The sequence below is a fragment of the Dendrobates tinctorius genome, unplaced genomic scaffold (genome assembly GCF_039654945.1).
Source record: "Dendrobates tinctorius isolate UK_male_01 unplaced genomic scaffold, ASM3965494v1 ptg000120l, whole genome shotgun sequence".
NCBI lineage: Eukaryota > Metazoa > Chordata > Amphibia > Anura > Dendrobatidae > Dendrobates > Dendrobates tinctorius.
The window spans coordinates 9,842,676-9,859,599 of NW_027361788.1; the positions used below are offsets into that span (position 1 = coordinate 9,842,676).

The 16,924-nt window shown below is 49.6% G+C and overlaps 1 protein-coding gene across 3 annotated transcripts in view; it reads right to left on the reverse strand.

The window, feature by feature from the left end:
- SCAI (suppressor of cancer cell invasion) overlaps positions 1–16,924 on the reverse strand; it is a 175,882-nt gene that overhangs the window by 76,452 nt on the left and 82,506 nt on the right. For all 3 annotated transcript variants that reach the window (XR_012234999.1, XM_073590731.1, XM_073590732.1), the window contains exon 11: positions 4,618–4,696. Coding sequence is in view for 2 of the 3 variants with exons in the window: in XM_073590731.1 (XP_073446832.1) it covers positions 4,618–4,696 (79 nt within the window). In the remaining variant the exon portion in view is untranslated. The remainder of the gene's footprint in view (positions 1–4,617; positions 4,697–16,924) is intronic.

Consider the following 16,924-nt stretch of genomic DNA (forward strand, 5'->3'; position numbering starts at 1 on the left):
AGACCCACTTCTCTTCATCCGTCATCCGGAAGAAAAAAACGGAAAAAAAAAAAAAATTCTTTAGGTGTGCCTCCTTGCGACACTAAGCAAAAACTGGAGAAGGCTGACGCAGTCCAGGGGTGTATATTGCAGAGGAGGAGCCATAGCTAATCTTTTTCAGATTATGCATAGTGTCGCCTCCTAGTGGACAGCAGCATAACACCCATGGCTCTGTGTCCCCCAATGAGGCGACAGAGTAAATGCCAAGGAAAAAGCTCCTGCTGTAGCCAGTAGCCTTACGTATGTTTCTATGGTCAGGATTCCGAGCGCTTTGGACGCAGCGGACACATGCTCCGCCCAAAGCGCTGTCCCCTTATGTACGCGTGGTGATTCTGCATGTGTTCGCCACATCCTATACATAGAATATTGCTATTTATCTGAGTGTCTCCGCAGGATAGACATGCTGCGGTCTATAAAGATGCGCCCCATGTGCATATACGCGGGTCTGCCATCTGCATCTTTGTACGCATAGTGGAGATGGGATTTCAGAAAATTCCCTCCACTATGCTGTAACATCTGGACGCTGCAGAATCGACGCTGCTGGCTGTACGCAGCGTCCAATCTGCAGCAAATTCTGACCGTGGAAACATACTCTTACAGCTACACACAAGAAGTGGGAGGGCGGGAAGGAAAGAAGAAAAAAAAGCAGCACGAGGAGGTTGAAAAGAAAAAAAAAAGTACTAGGAGGATGAGAAGAAAAAGAAGGACGAGGAGGTTGAGGAGGACCAGAATAAAAAGAGCGAGAAGGAGAGTAAAAAGAACAGTGAGAAGGAGAAGAATAAGAAGAAAAGAGTGAGGGAGGAGAATAAAAAGGAGAAAAGAGTGAGGGAGAATAAAAAGGAAAACAGAGTGAGGAGGAGAAGAAGAATGAGAAAATAGTAAGGAGAAGAACAAAAGGGAGAAAAGAGTGAGGAGAAGAATAAAAAGGAGAAAAGTGAGGAGGAGGAGAATAAGAAGAAAAGACTGAGGAGGACAATAAAGGTGAAGAGAGTGAGGAGGAGAATAAAAAGGATAAAAGCGAGGCGAATAAAAAGGAGAAAAGAGTGAGGACTAAAAGAGGGAGAAGAATAAGGAAGAGACAACTGACTTCATGGGACACAAAGATTTTGTTATATATTTCTTAGCCTTAACTGCAATATCAGACAACATAGCATACTGTATTCAAGATATTTAACAGCTTTATTTGAACATTTTCTGTGTTCAGATTCGCTATAAGCTGGCCACACAGTTCCCTCTCTCGTCCCATGACTGCCATTTCTCAGTAGGGAAATGGGAGTAAGTCCTTGCCAGACACTAGAGATGTGTAAAAAAACGTAGTGGCCAGGTTATTAATCTGTGGCTGTTGAACATGAGCTCTGTGAATCACCTCTTACTCCCCAACATCCACAGTTCTTCTAATTAGCCGTCCTGACATGGCATTATGCATGCCTCACACTGAAATGATGAAATTGCACCGGGCTGGCTAGTCAGAAGAGAATCGGGTTATGCTGGCAAGTAAGAGGAGAATGGAAAGGCTCTTGTTAAGCAGCCACAGAATACAGACCAGACCATCGTTGGACCAGGGTCCTGCAAATTGATCAGCAGATCTCTGCCAGACATTTCCGGTGGGGATTATCTTCTTTGAGTACAAACAAAAAGGCATATTAAAATTCAACCTCTCACCCTTCCCCACCCCAACATCATGAAACCACCACCATCACATTTGTTAGGTTACCCGGTTCTAACTAAATTTGGTGGCTATGGTATATAATCCCTTTACGGTGCATGGCCGTGTGTCTACAATAATCTGAAGTATGAAAGAGAAACAAAACTGTGTGACAAGTAACCAGCAGAACTCTACACAGGCCACAGTAATAAAAAATAAGTATATCCTCCTCTAAGTTTGCAGACCATGAAGTGGCCGGTTATCATTCCTGCTGTAAATCTATAACTGTGCCATGCTCAGCGGTGTTCAGCCATGCAAACTGGAGCGTGGCAATGGATAGCATGCTTCAGATAAAGGAATGCATGTTTAGTCCAGCTGATGGAAGTGATTTATGGATGCAGATATTTGATATCTGTTGTGTTTCAAGATCATGGGTCAAACAGCTCGTTGTGAAATGCGTTAGTCATATACCTACATGAGGTGGCTGTTCCCTTCATCTACCTTTCATCTTCGGTGTTTCTGGTGCAAATTGGCCAGACATTTTACATATGCCTCATGCTAGAGATGAGTATCACTTTGTCCAACCAAAATCCGTGCCTTCTGGCCGTGGACAGGAGCTGTGCGCATTTCCTGAGTGTCTGGGTTCCTCGCTGCCCCATTTCACTCACCAGGCAGATGATGTCATCTCTGCGGCACACAGATGACGTCTCGGCAGCCCAGCTCACCATAAGACGAGCCTGGGACCCCAAGGTTAAAGAGCAGGAGCAATTCAGATAATAAAGCAGGGCAGCAGTGGGGAGAACAAAACTCAGAAGAATTAGTGTTGGGCGAACGTGCCCGGGTAAGGTGTTACCGGAGCATACTCAGGCGGTAACTGCATGTTTTCAGCGTACTCTAAAAATATGTTAGAGTCCCCACGCCTGCATGTCTTGCGGCTGTTAAGACAATCTCTCCATGTGTTGCAGTTGCTGAACAACAGCGATACAAGCGGCCGAGGAGACTAACATGATTTTTTAAAATTTTTATTACACCGCCAGAGTGGCATCACTAATCATTTTTCCCTGGCCTAGTAATATACTTACCAGCCGCTGTCTTGGAGGACTGAAGGTCACTTTTGAATGCAAGTCTATGAGAGTCAGGATGAGGATCTTTTAGATTTACTTTAAGAGCTTGTGACTGTTAACTGACTTCCGGTCAGTCAAGAGATGGAGTCAAAAGATGGGGGGAGTCTCGCGCCGTGTCTTTGTCGCCACAAAATGGTTAAATATGTACTATTTTATATGTGCATTGTAAATGATGGACGTTATGCTTTCTGTGCTGAAGACAACTGTACACACAATTTACCCAGCTCCCCTTACTTTGCCTGAAGCTTAGAGCTTTACAGGGTTCTATAACTGGGAGGGGCGGGGCTTAGTCTGAGAAAAGAGTGTAGAGAGGATGGAAAACGTCCATGGAAGAGTAGCAAGTTCTCTCTCCAGGAATAGCGCTGGAAAGGATCAGGGTATCAGCCCCTAGGCCATCCAGGCTTCTAGAGTCAGGTAGTAAGCGGAGAAGCTGTGTGGTTTACACAACCAACAGTGAAGTATCTTTTCCCAGGAAACTACAGCAACACAGAATCAGTGAGAGATTACAAACAGGTGCTTCACATAGGAGTTATGCTGCAAGTTGCCGGGGCAAAAAACAATGAGTACATGTTTCAGACTCCAGGAAACCCTTGTCCCTGAAGGGATTAGAGCAGCAGGAATTTTACAGTGATTCATGGCATCACGGCAGAGAGAGATAACTCCCACTGTGCAGAGCAGACTAAGCCTGGTGAGAGCTGTATTCCATCCTCTGAAACTGCATCTGGACTTCTGTAAATGATCAAGTGACTTTCCTTGTCTCCTGCCTTATTACACTGCACCAGCTACCCCTATCACTATCTCTGGGGGCCAGCCCTAGTTGGAGGGGGTTAAACACCTGTACCGCCATCATCACCTACCCGGCCATCTTACAGCCGAACCACTCTAACTGGCGTCACAAACTTTCTAATTTTTGTTTTACTTTTTATCTTTTTATTTTTAACTACTATTGCATAGGCACTGGACACAGCTGCCATCCCCGTGACCCCCTGAATCCAAAGCAGCCCGGCGACCTGAGTTCCCCGCTCTGGGCGATACAGGAGCAGTGGGACAAGAGCGGAAGACATCAGCTGGTATTTTACTCTACAGAGGCAGGGAACAGATATTAGAGATACCACTCTGGCGGTGAGAAAAAAAAGCTGCTTTGCTACTTTAAACATGTTCAGCATTCTAATTGGAAGTCCAGCTGCAGAGAGAAAATGAAGTTCTATCCTCTCTGCAGCTGCCTGCTTCCAAACATCAAAGCAATGCAGAGAGCACTGTGATCACTCTCCTGCTCCCTGGCCAACCATCCCTCTCCGCACACACGTTGCAACGCAGGCTGTCACTCAACGTGCCAGGATGTGATTACAGCAGCGGTCACTGTATAGTGAGGACTTGGAGCAAGTGACTACGATGAGAATGCAAATTAATCCCCCACTTCCACCATAGAAGATCCCTGAAACCCCCTTTAATGCTTTACCTCTAAGACTTAAGTTTTCCTAGTGCTATTTAGCTAACGCTTTAAAATAAAAAATAAAAAAATAATAAAAAAAAAAAAGCTGCGGTTATGGGTTTTCGAAGTTGACTGCTTTGCATTAATGAAATGTGATGAGACAGATGAGCAGTGAGTGCCATGTTAGGATATGAATGTCGTGTTAGCCCCTGCACCACTGGAGGGGCCTGGATTACAAAGCAGCAAATTAGCAATGCTCAAGGCAAGCAGTCCTGTACATGCAAGGTCAGGCTGCTCCAGCAGTGAGGCGCTCCGCACAGCATGGAATAAAGAGAATTGGAGCCCTGTGATTGACAGGGAGCATTCCTTTATCGTACCTTCATAGTCAGAGCGACCTGTAGGAAAGACGCCCGTGGCAGATAAGTAAATCAGGAGGGCACTGTTTGCAGGCAGCTCCTACAAAAGAAACAATGAAGAGGAGAATACATTGGAAAATTATTAAAATAAAAAGTTATAAATTATTATATATTAAAAAATATACATAAATCCCACCATTATAAAGCTAAATCAAAAGCTAATGGACAGTCCCCTACATTTACCAGTCATTCTACCCTCCCCTTGACTACATACATACCCAAGGAGGTAAGGGGGTTAGGGTCCTAAATCAGCTGTAAACAGCATACAGGCATAATAGAGTTCGGATTTGATAAAAGCAAGCATACTGGGAAGTGAGGATTTTCCAGAACGTATAGTGCTGGTAGAATGTTGATGAACAAGAATCTACTCAATATAAATGCTATGCTTTATAAACGGTCAGTGCTGAACTGACGGGCTTGAACCACCATGCTCAGTAACAAGATTGCTAGCTCTGGTGACCCGGATGTCATCATAACATCGGTCGGGGTCACCATGGCAATGATCGACCCCCTCTTGATGGCACCAATCAGACGGCAAGGGGTCCCCCCCTCCCTCTGTCTTCTAACAATCGATATAGATCTCAGCTCTTATTGGGTTAAACTACCACGAGCCGTGCGGACAGTGAGTGCTGGTTGTCAACTGTCCCATCAGGTGAACAACCAGCGGCGAATGCCCAGACATCGCCCACTGTGTGCGAGTGATCGCCATGATGTATATACAGGTGTTTCTCACAAAATTAGAATATCAAAAAGTTTATTTCAATACAAAGAGAAACTCTTACTATAGAGTCATTACAGAGTGATCTATCTCGTGTTTACTTCTGTTAATGCTGATGATTATGGCTTACAGCCAATGAAAACCCAAAAGTCATTATCTCAGTAAATTAGATTAACAAAGGCTTCCTAAGCATTTATAAAGGTCCCTCAGTCTGTTTCAGTAGGTTCCAAAATCATGGGAAAGACTGCTGACTTGACAGATGTCCAGAAGGCAGTCATTGACACTCCATAAGGAGGTTAAGCCACAAAAGAGGGATTTTTGGTACTTACCGTAAAATCTTTCTTGGAGCCTTCATTGGGGGGGACACAGGTTACCATGGATGTATTCTGCTGTTGCTAGGAGGCTGACACTATGCAAATAAGGAAAATAGCCCCTCCTCAGCAGTATACACCCATCGACAGGCACAAGGCAACTCAGTTGGTGCTAAAGCAGTAGTAGGAGCAAATATACACAACTCAACCTATGTACCAACCAAACAACGGCACATTGGCCAACACGGTACAACAGTAAAGGAGGTGCCATGTTCCCCAATGATGGCGCCAAGAAAGATTTTAGTACCAAAAATCCCTCTTTCTTGCTTCATTGGGGGACACAGGTTACCATGGGACGTCCAAAAGCAGTCCCAAGGGTGGGAAAGAAATGCAGATAAAAGGGTAGTTAGGTTGGCCAGTGGGAGACCGCCACCTGCAGTATCTTCCTACCCAAGCCTGCATCAGCAGAGGCGCGAGTATAGACCTTGTAAAACCTCTCGAAAGTGTGGATGGACGACCAGGTTGCGGCCTTGCAAACCTGTAAGGGCGAAGCTTGGTGACAAACGGCCCAGGAAGCTCCCATAGCCCGGGTAGAGTGAGCCCTCACTCCCTGAGGAGGCCGTTTGTCCTGAACGCAGTATGCCTCCAGAACCGCTGAACGAATCCAACGAGCAATGGTGGATTTGGAGGCTGGAAGCCCTTTCCAACGACCTTCAGAGACGACAAACAGGGAATCGGACTGAAGGAAGGAAGCAGTCCAAGCAAGGTAGACTCAAATGGCCCTGACCAAGTCCAACTTGTGGAGGGATCTCTCCAAGGGATGAACTGGAGAGGGACACAGAAGGGAGAACGAGGTCCTCGTTGATGTGAAATGCAAAAACTACCTTTGGCAGGAAGGAAGGAACCGGTCTGAGGACCACCTTATCCTGGTTCAAAACCAGGAAAGGAGAACGGCAGGACAATGCTGCCAACTCGGAGACCCTCCTAATAGAGGTGATGGCGACCAGGAAGGCCACCTTCCACGAGAGGAGGGAAAAGGAAATATCCTGTATCGGCTCAAAGGGCGAACGCTGGAGGGCGCTCAAGACAAGATTTAGATCATATGGACCGACCGGAGACTGGTAAGGAGGAGCTATGTGAGCGATGCCCTGAAGAATGGTCTTCACCTGGGGAAGGGAAGCCAGATCCCTTTGGAAGAGGATAGCCAGAGCAGACACCTGACCCTTTAAGGTACTGAGGGAAAGGCCGGAATCGAGACCCATCTGTAGAAAACCAAGAACGGAGGGCAGAGAAAAAGTCATAGGAAACAAACTGTTGTCCTCACTACCGAAAGGAGGCTTTCCAAAATCTGTGATAGATGCCTGATGATGCCGGTTTTCTTGCCTTAATCATGGTCTGAATGACCTTGTGGGAAAGACCTGCATCTCTCAGGACCGCGGCCTCAACGGCCATGCCATTAAATTCAGAGACCGAGAATTCAGGTGGAAGAGGGGCCCTTGTGATAGATCTGGATGGTCTGGAAGCCTGCAGGGGACGTCCGAGAGCATGTTCACCAGCTTCGCATACCAGGCCATCTGTGGCCAATCTGGAGCTACTAACAGAACAGGGACCCCTTCTGCCTTTATCTTTTTCACAACTCTTGGAATCAAGGGAAGAGGTGGAAACAGATAAGGCATTTGAAACTGGGACCACGGGATCACAAGTGCGTCGCAACCGACTGTCATCGGCTCCCGGGACCTGGCTACGTACTGGCTGATATGGCGGGGACATGGCTTTCCGCCAAACGCAGAATCTTTGCTACCTCTGCCATGATCTGCTTGCTGCGAGTCCCACCTTGGTGGTTTATATAAGCCATGGCTATGGCATTGTCCGACAATGCGCACTGGTTTTGCCCGCGAGGAGGGACTGCCAGCGGAGGAGGGCAAGAAGGATTGCCCTGATCTTCAAGAGATTGATTGGGAGGAGGGCTTCCTGAACGTTCCAGCGACCCTGTGCTGTGAGATGGAGGAAGACCGCTCCCCAATCCTGAAGACTGGCATCAGTGATAATGACATGCCATGGGAGAGGGAGAAATAACCTCCCACGCAGGACAGAGGCGGAAAGCATCCACCAAGTGAGAGACTGCCTTACATTGAGAGGTAGGAGAACTGGATGATCCAGGGAAAGTGTGCTCCTGTCCCAGGTAGACAGGAGGGCCAGCTGGAGGGGGTGGGTGTGGAACTAGGCATAAGGCACTGCTTCCATGGAGGCGATCATCTTCCCCAGATCTCTCATGCAGAACCGAAGGGGAAGAGGGACTGGGCACTTTAGGGTTTTGATTCCCTGTCAGAGAGATAGGAACTTCCTTTGGAAGGAAGACTTGAGCTTGGATGGTGTCGAGTTCCATGCCCAGGAACATGAGACGCTGAGTTGGGATCAGGGTCAACTTCTCCTTGTTGATAATCCAACCGAGACGGACCAGCGTGTCCAGAGTGATCTGGAGGCTCTGGTCGCAGTCTCGGCGAGACGGGCCCTTGACCAGGAGATCGTCGAGATAAGGGATTATGAAAATCCCTTTGGAACGAAGGATGGCCATGACCTTAGTGAAGACCCTGGGGGCCGACGCCAGGCCAAATGGGATAGCCGTTAACTGGTATTGGTGCTTCTGTATGGCAAACCGAAGGAACCTCTGATGCTGTACACAAACAGGGACGTGCAGGTAAGCATCCTGAATGTCTATAGAGCAAAGATATTCCCCCCATCTCCATGGAAGCGATCACCGAGTGCAAGGACTCCATTTTTAAGTGGTGAATCTGAAGGTGGCGATTCAACTGCTTGAGGTCCAAGATAAGGCGAAGGGAACAGTCTTTTTTTCGGGACTACGAACAGATTTGAGTAGAACCCTGAAAACCTTTTGTGCCAAGGAACAGGTACACTCACTCCTGAGCTTAGCAGGGAAGAGACAGCTTTGAGAAGCCCTTGGACCAGAGAGGGCTGTTTTGGAGGGCGAGAGAGGAAGAAACGTCTTCCTGGGGACGAAGAAAATTCTATGTTGTAGCCGGATGTAATGATCTCCCTGACCCAGGCGTCGTCGACAACCAAGCGTCCCTGAAGAGAAGGGTGGGGGTGAAACCTCATTTAGAGGAGAATCTGTGACTGCGGGACCCAGAGGGCTTGGAGGGGTGGCCCTTGGGCTTCCAGTGAGTAGGTTTGAAGGAAAGTTTCCTTCTTTCCCCCTGTGTGGATGAACGGTCCTGCTGGGAGTAGGCTCCTGAGGACAAGAAAGGACGAAAGGGGTGAAAAGGCAGAGGTCCTTTCCTATTGAAGGGACGTCTGGGTCTGGATTGGGGCAAGGATGTGCTTTTGCGCCCGGTGGCGTCCGAAATAATCTGGTCCAGCCTGGCCCCAACGAGTCTGGAACCTTGGAACGAAAGGCCAGTGAGAGATTTTTTTAGAGGCTGGATCTGCGCTCCATGCTTTTAACCAAAGGACACGTCGAATGGCAATAATGTTGCGGTTAGCTCTTGCGGAACAGGCGGCTGCATCTAAGGAGGTATTTAAGAGATATTTACCAACATGAGCAATCTGGTCTGCTAAATCCGCTAGCTCCTCTTTAGGAGCTTCTGCTATGATGCCCCTGTGAAGAATCTTGGCCCAGGCAGATAAGCTTCCACTTGGGTGGCAAGAGCCATAACACCAAGGTTACTTACCGGTAGCCGGTTTTTCCAGAGCCCATGACGGCACACACGAGAGAGGGGATCCGCCCAGTCAGGACAGGAACCCTACTGAAGATAAAAGGGCGGTACCTCTCCCTCGCTTCAGTTGGTTTACAGAGCATGAGGCCCCCCCGGGTTAGTACACATGGTAAAACTATCACCACATTATATCTAACTAAAAAAACACCCAAACTATAGTGCACACCAAAAGGAGTGAAAGGGGGGTGGGATATACAGGTGCCGTCATGGGCTCCGGAAAAACCCGCTACCGGTAAGTAACCTTGGTGTTTTCCCGACTCCCATGACGGCACACATGAGACTTTTGTAGAATAAGACACCTTAGGGAGGGACCACCGCTTGCAGCACCCTTCTACCAAAGGTTAGGTCAGTAGAGGAAGACAGATCAAGTCGGTAGTGCTTAAAAAAGGTGGAAGCTGAGGACCAAGTAGCGGCTTTACAAAATTTGTTCAATCGATACCTCAGCCTTCTCTGCCCAGGAGGTAGCCACGGCTCTGGTGGAGTGAGCCTTGATGCCTTCTGGAACCAGAGCGCCACTTGCGGAGTAGGATAACATAATGGCCTCCCTGATCCATCTGGCAATGGTACTCTTAACTACCCCGTGCCCTTTTCTACTACCCTGAAAGGCTACAAAAAGGGACTGATCTTTCCTCCACTGACTAGTTACTGACATATATTGTACTATGGCTCTTCTTACATCTAATGTATGGAACTTTTGTTCCCCTGGGTTTCTAGGATTATTACAGAAAGATGGCAAGGAGATTTCCTGAGTCCTATGAAACTTTTGGACTACCTTGGGGAGATAGGCCGGGTCTGGTCTTAGAACCAATCGGTCATCCAAGATCTGTGCATATGGAGGACATATAGATAGAGCTTGTAGGTCGCTGACTCTGGGCTGATGTTAAGGCTACCAGTAAGACAGTTTTAAGTGTAAGTAGCTTTGGTGACAGCTCTAGTAGTGGTTCAAAGGGGTCTTTGGTTAAAGCCTCTAAGACTAGGTTGAGGTCCCAGGGTGGTATCTTTGGGATAATGGCCGGCCTTGACCTGCCACAGGACTTTATGAATCGGGACACTCACCTATTGCCTGCTAAGTTGCAGTTATATAGGGCCCCCAAAGCGGAGACTTGAACTTTGAGTGTGTTAGTGGCTAATCCCAGTTGTAGCCCCGACTGTAAGAACTCTAGGATAGGTCCCACTGGCGCTACATCCCCCAAGGGTTCCCCCAGGAAGTCTAGGAACTTTTTCCACGTTCTACCGTAGATTTGGGATGTTATAGGTTTCCTACTTTTCAACAGGGTGGAGACTAACCCTGGAGAGAATCCCTGGCGACTCAGTAGCGCCCTCTCAAATTCCAGGCTGCTAGATGGAAGCCCTTCACCTGAGAGTGGACCACTGGTCCCTGGGAAAGCAGGTCTGGAATCTCCGGTAGTATCCATGGATCTGTCACTGACATGAGCCTCAGAAGGGAGAACCAAGGCCTTCTCGGCCAAAGCGGAGCTATAAGAATTATTCTCGCTCGATCCTCCCTGATTTTCCTGACCACTACTGGGATCATTGTTATCGGGGGAAATGCATAGGCCAGGATGAACTTCCAGGGTATTTGTAGGGCATCTACTGCGAAGGGGTTTTCCTTTGGATTTAGTGAGCAGAACTTCCTGACCTTCCAGTTGTGTGCGGTAGCGAACAGGTCTATTTTTGGTTTGCCCCAGGCCTGAACTATTTGTTGGAAGACTTTGGGGTTTAGGGACCATTCCCCTTGTCTTAGATGATTGCGACTCAGGAAGTCTGCCTGTATATTTTCTGCCCCCTTTATGTGCAGTGCTGTGATGGATAACAGATGTTGTTCTGCTAGCTGGAAGAGTAGATCCGATATTTGCATGAGACCCCGAGATCTCGTTCCCCCCCTGGTGATTGATGTAGGCTACTACTGCCTGGTTGTCCGTCATGACCCGGGTGTGGCGGCCCTGAAGTAAGGGAAGGAAAAGTTTCACAGCTTTTTCCAATGCCCATAGTTCTTTTACATTTGAACCGTGATCCCTTTCTAGTGAGGACCAGGTCCCCTGTATTGAGTGGGATCTCAGGTGTGCTCCCCATCCTGTGGCACTCGCGTCTGTTGTAATGATGTCCTCGACTGGTTTTTGCCACGGAACACAGGCTGTTAGATTCTTTTCTACAGTCCACCAGAGCAGGGAATCTTATAGCCACTGAGAGACATAGTTTGCCTTCTAAATGCCCTTTTAATTGTTTCTGTGCTGACAGAACTTCCCACTGTAGTTGCCTTAAGTGGTACTGCGCCCATGCTACTGAGGGTATGCATGATGTCAGTGAGCCTAAAAGGGACATTGCGTTCCTCAGTGTCATATTTGGCCTTAGTATTGCTGTGCGAGCTAGGTCTCTTATTTTGGTCACTTTGCTCTCTGGTAGGAGGCAGCATTGTTGCTCGGAGTCCAATATCAACCCTAGGAAGGATTGCTCTTTTACTGGGGTTATCCTTGACTTGGGGATGTTTACTATCCATGCTAGTCCTACTAGAATTGCTATCACTTCCTTCTAGTGTGCAGTGGGACTCCGACATCCCTATTACCAGAAAGTCGTCTAGGTATGGGACAATCACTATGTCCCAGGAACACAGAAAAGACATTACTTCGGCCTTCACTTTGGTGAATACTCTGGGGGCTGTAGACAGGCCTAACGGAAGGGCTGCGTATTGGTAGTGTTTCACCTGCCCCTGGACATAGAGCGCTACTCTCAAATATTTTTGATACTCCCGATGAATTGGGATGTGATAGTAGGCATCTTTTAAGTCTATCACTGCCATGAGGCAATGCTGGAACTGGATCTTTGTGGCGTGTTGATTGACTCAATTTTGAAGGAGCAGTTGTCTACCCACTGATTTAGTCTCCTCAGGTTGACAATGGTTCTCCAAGAGCCGTCTGGTTTTTGTATTAAGAAGAGGGGGGAGTAGAACCCCCCTCCTTCTTCTTGCACTGGGACTTCCTGTAGGACTTGTTTTTCCACTAGTCCCAAGACTTCCGTCTCCAGGTCCAGCTGTTGCTCTTGGGCTTTCCTTCTGGGGGTCATTATGAAGGTATGCCTGGATGGACAGATGAATTTTATTTTTAAGCCATCCTTGATTATATTTAGGACCCATGTACTGGGGGAGATATTTGCCCAGGCGGAAAGGAAGAGAGAAAGCCTTCCCCCTACCTCCGGCCCAATGTCATTGGGGAGATTTTTTGGAGGAAGTGGAGGGCCCTTTAAACATATAGCCCGATCCTATTCTTTCTTTAAAGTCCCAGCTTTTTCTATCTCCCAGGGGACGACCCCTGTTAAATCTCCTCCGAAAGGGCTGCTTTTTAGGTTCTCCCGGAAATCGGGGAAAGTTTTTCTTCCTATCCCCCACATGTTCCAAAATCTCTTCTAGTTTTTTCCCCGAAGAGGAATTGGCCATCGCATGGAATGGAACATAACCTATGCTTTGATGGTAAATCTCCGGGACACCCTTTAAGCCACAGGGCTCGTCTTGCCGCATTTGACAGGCTTGTTGCTCTAGCTGTCAATCTTGCGGAGTCTGCAGAGGAATCTGCTAGGAAAGCCACTGCTCCGTGCACCAGTGTCAAATTAGACAGAATTTCATCCCTAGGAACTCTATCCTTGATCTGGTCCTCTTATTTGTTGCAGCCAGACCATGAGGGCACGAGCGGTACAGGTACCAGCTATCGCTGGCTTCAATCCACCTGCTGAAGCTTCCCAGATGTGCTTTAGGAAACAGTCTTTTTTATCAAGCAGGTCTTTCAACACACCAGAGTCCTCTAATGGTAGGGATACCTTTTTGAGGATCTGGCTATGGCCCCATCAATTTTAGGGACTTTTTCCCAGGTTTCTGAAGCCTTCTGCTCAAAAGGGTACCTCCTCTTTGATGTGGAAGGTAAGCCCCCTGATCTGTTTTTTTCCATTCCCTGTAAATTAGTGCTTTTATTTTATCATTTACAGGGAAGGTACGTTTTCGCTTTTCCTCCAGTCCTCCAAACATTACATCCTCTAATGATTTGAGAGCCTTTTCCTCTTTAAGGCCCATTGTAGCCCTAATAACTTGGACCAGCTTTTCTACTTCCTACGTTGGGAAACATGGACGGCCGCCTATAATCGCTGTCCGAGGAGGATTCTGAGGACTGAGTAGAGGAAGAGGAAGTGGAGGGGGACAAGGATCTATCCCGCCCCTTCTGCCTTGGTGAGGCCTCTGAATCGGAGCTCCTTCTACGGTTTCTTTTCTCTTTATTTGAGGGCTGCCTTTTGGGAGCCTTTCACCTCCTGTTATATTAACTCTTTAAGGCTAGTCACCAAATCAGGGGTCTCCTCCTGTATAGTTTTGTTTATACAGTCAGCGCAGAGGTCTTTCTGCCACTGATCTGCCAGCGGGTTTTTACATAGGGCGCATTCTCTATTTTTGGTTTTGCTGCTGGCCTTCCTCAATCCCTAGTGATCAAACGGAGAAAATGGAACCCCGTTACCATAAGGGTGACATTCACGTAGATCACTCACCACCGCTGTCAATCAGGGGTACCGGTCTCGGAGGCTCCTCAGATGCACTCGTGATGTTTCTCCTGGACGTCTCAGTCATGCCGGTTGCGTTTATGACTGCCGCTCCCACCACTCGAGAGACTGCTCCTGGTATGCTGGCGGCTCGGCCTGGCATCTGGCGACAGGTCTTGCTGCTGACGCTGCTCGTCTTGCCCCACTTCCATCCTGAAGCCTTGGGCATGAGTGCGTCTTCTGTGGTCATCCCCCTTATGTATCCACTGCACTCTCCGCCTCCTCAGGTTACCCCCACTGCCATGCCGCCGGGATCTCCTTTCGCCGGCCGGCGTTGTTTACTATGGGCGCCGCCCTCTTGGATCGCCGGCCGCGCAGGGCACGCTGGGAAAGGGGCGTGACGTCAGGGGGGCGCGACCCGGAAGAGGCCGCTCCCGTGCTGCTTCTGGACGCGGCAGAGGGGGAGAGGGAGGCGCGGCAGCCACGGCAGAGCCCCAGGACCCCAGCAGTGCTGCTTCTGCGCCCGCTGAGCCCCGGGGGGGACCCGCGGACGGCGCTTCCCCCTCCCGACGCACAGCGCACAGGAAACCAGCCTGATCTTCCACGCCGGCACGGGAGAGGGGCAGGTACGCGTGACCGCTGTCTTCAGCACACGGGTCCCTGTCAGGACAGGAAACCCAACTGAAGCGAGGGAGAGGTACCGCCCTTTTATCTTCAGTAGGGTTCCTGTCCTGACTGGGCGGATCCCCTCTCTCATGTGTGCCGTCATGGGAGACGGGAAAATTAGGGCAGAGAGAAGTGCCAGCCGCCTCGAAGGCCGATTTGGATAAAGCCTCAATCTGTCTGTCCGTAGCGTCCTTGAGAGACGCCGCATCAGGAATGGACAGGACTGTTTTTGAGGATAAATGGGACTAAGTGGGTACAGAATGTCTAGATGCTTTCTGCCTGGAAAACATTTGCTGGGATGCTCCCAATGTTTAGAGGTAGCAGCTTCAAACTCTGATTGGGAAAAGTTCTGGAGAGACGCTTAACCCGTTTGAATGAAACGGAGTCGTCCTGAGCAGCCGCTTCCTCCTCCTTTAGTTTGAGTGCTTGAAGAATAGCCGAGATAAGGCCATCTACCATGTCCAGTGTTCCAGAAGCCTGATCTACTTTTGAATCAGACTCTGACAGAGGCTATATCCAACCCGACGTCCGTCTCCGAGGAGAGGGAACGGGTAGAGAGGGGAACTCTGGAAGCTGCAGAGGGACCCAGTGAACTGGATGAGGAGCTAGACAGAGTCCGCATTCTAGATCTTTTCCCTGATCTGTCCCTGTGAGGGTCGTGGTCAGGTGCGTGCGAATCACCATAGGAGGCGTTCGGAGCACTGGTGGCGGCAGATAGATGCGGCATACGTTCCAGGACCTGAACCATGGACTGATATTTTAGTGCGGTCTGAGACCGACCGAGACATTGCAACAGACAGGCCTGAGACCGACTGAGACATGGCAACAGCCCACTCCGGAGGGGGGTGCGCTCTCATTCCAGGTGGTGGAGTAGCCCTGAGGAGCAGACATGGTGGAAGGACTGCAGGAGGGACAGGAGGGGGACTGCTTACCTGAAGGCCACTCTTGTACAGCGAGCGCAAGCGTAGTGAATCAACATAGGTATGTGACCAGAGGTCCCCGAGGAGTTGGGCATAGGTAGAGCCTGTGCGAAAGTGCAGCAGGATACTATGAAGGAGATGCTGCTGAGGAGAGCTATGGGGTGACTAGGGGAAGGGAGAGGTCAGAGCCTTCCCGGTCTAGCGATTATGCAGCCACAAAGCGCAGGATAGCTGTGTCCCCCAGTTGAAGACCGCAGGAAGTTGAGCATGCCGGGTCACCGTGCGTCCCCAGAGAACGCTGCAGAAAGCTGGGGTGCTAAAGTGGTCGCTGCGTTCCCCGTGGCCATGCGATATGCTGCTGTGAGAGGTGGGCGGGGCTAAGGTGCTGGACAGACAGGGCACGTAGAAGAAACCCTGTAATTGGGTGGTCGGCCTTGTCGCGAGTTTTCACTCTGCAGTGGAGATCTCTAGTGGGCATGCCAGGGGGGGTGGCAGTGTTTGTGAGCTGCAGCGCTGATTGGTTCACCACTGCAGTGAGGGCGGTACATTTATGGGCGTGCTCACATCTAGATCCTGGGGCAGGCTGGGAAGGTGGAAGGCGTGCATTCATGAGCGCACATTTTTACCTCTCGCCGCGCATTTCACAGGTTCACAAGTGCTGAGCGCGCTTTTCACAGGTGCAGCGTCTGCGCATTTCACAAGTGCGCGCTCATAAATGCACCTCCCTGAACCAATCAGCGCTGCAGCTCACAAACACTGCCACCCCCCCGACAAGCCCACTAGAGATCTACACTGCAGACGCTGCACCTGTGAAAAGCGTGCCCAGCACTTGTGAAGTGCGCAGACGCTGCACCTGTGAATTATGCGCAGATGCTGCACTTGTGAAATGCGCGCCCAGCACTTGTGAACCTGTGAAACGCGCAGCGAGAGGTAAAAAATGTGCGCTCTGAATGCACGCCTTCCACCTTCCCAGCCTGCCCCAGGATCTGGATGTGAGCGCGCTCATAAATGCACTGCCCTCACTGCTGTGGTGAACCAATCAGCGCTGCAGCTCACAAACACTGCCACCCCCCGACACGCCCACTAGAAATCTACACTGCAGAGTGAAAACTCGCGGCCTGGGAGCGCAGCAAAGGGGGCGTGCCTGGGCGAAGAAATTAAATTAAAGCCGCGGCCTGATAGGTCGGTGTGCCGGAGGGGAGCGTGTCCTTGGAGCTGGAAATGAGACCTGCAGCCTGAAAGGTCGGTGTGCCGGAGGGGGGCTTGTCCTCGGCGCTGGAACTAGCGCTGATAGGACGGCTGCAAAGAGGGCGTGTCATCCTCTGTACTGAGGAGGCCCAGAGATTATATGCTGGGACAAGGCACAAGGGGACAGCCAAAATGTCGGGGAGAAAAAAAGAGAGGCGC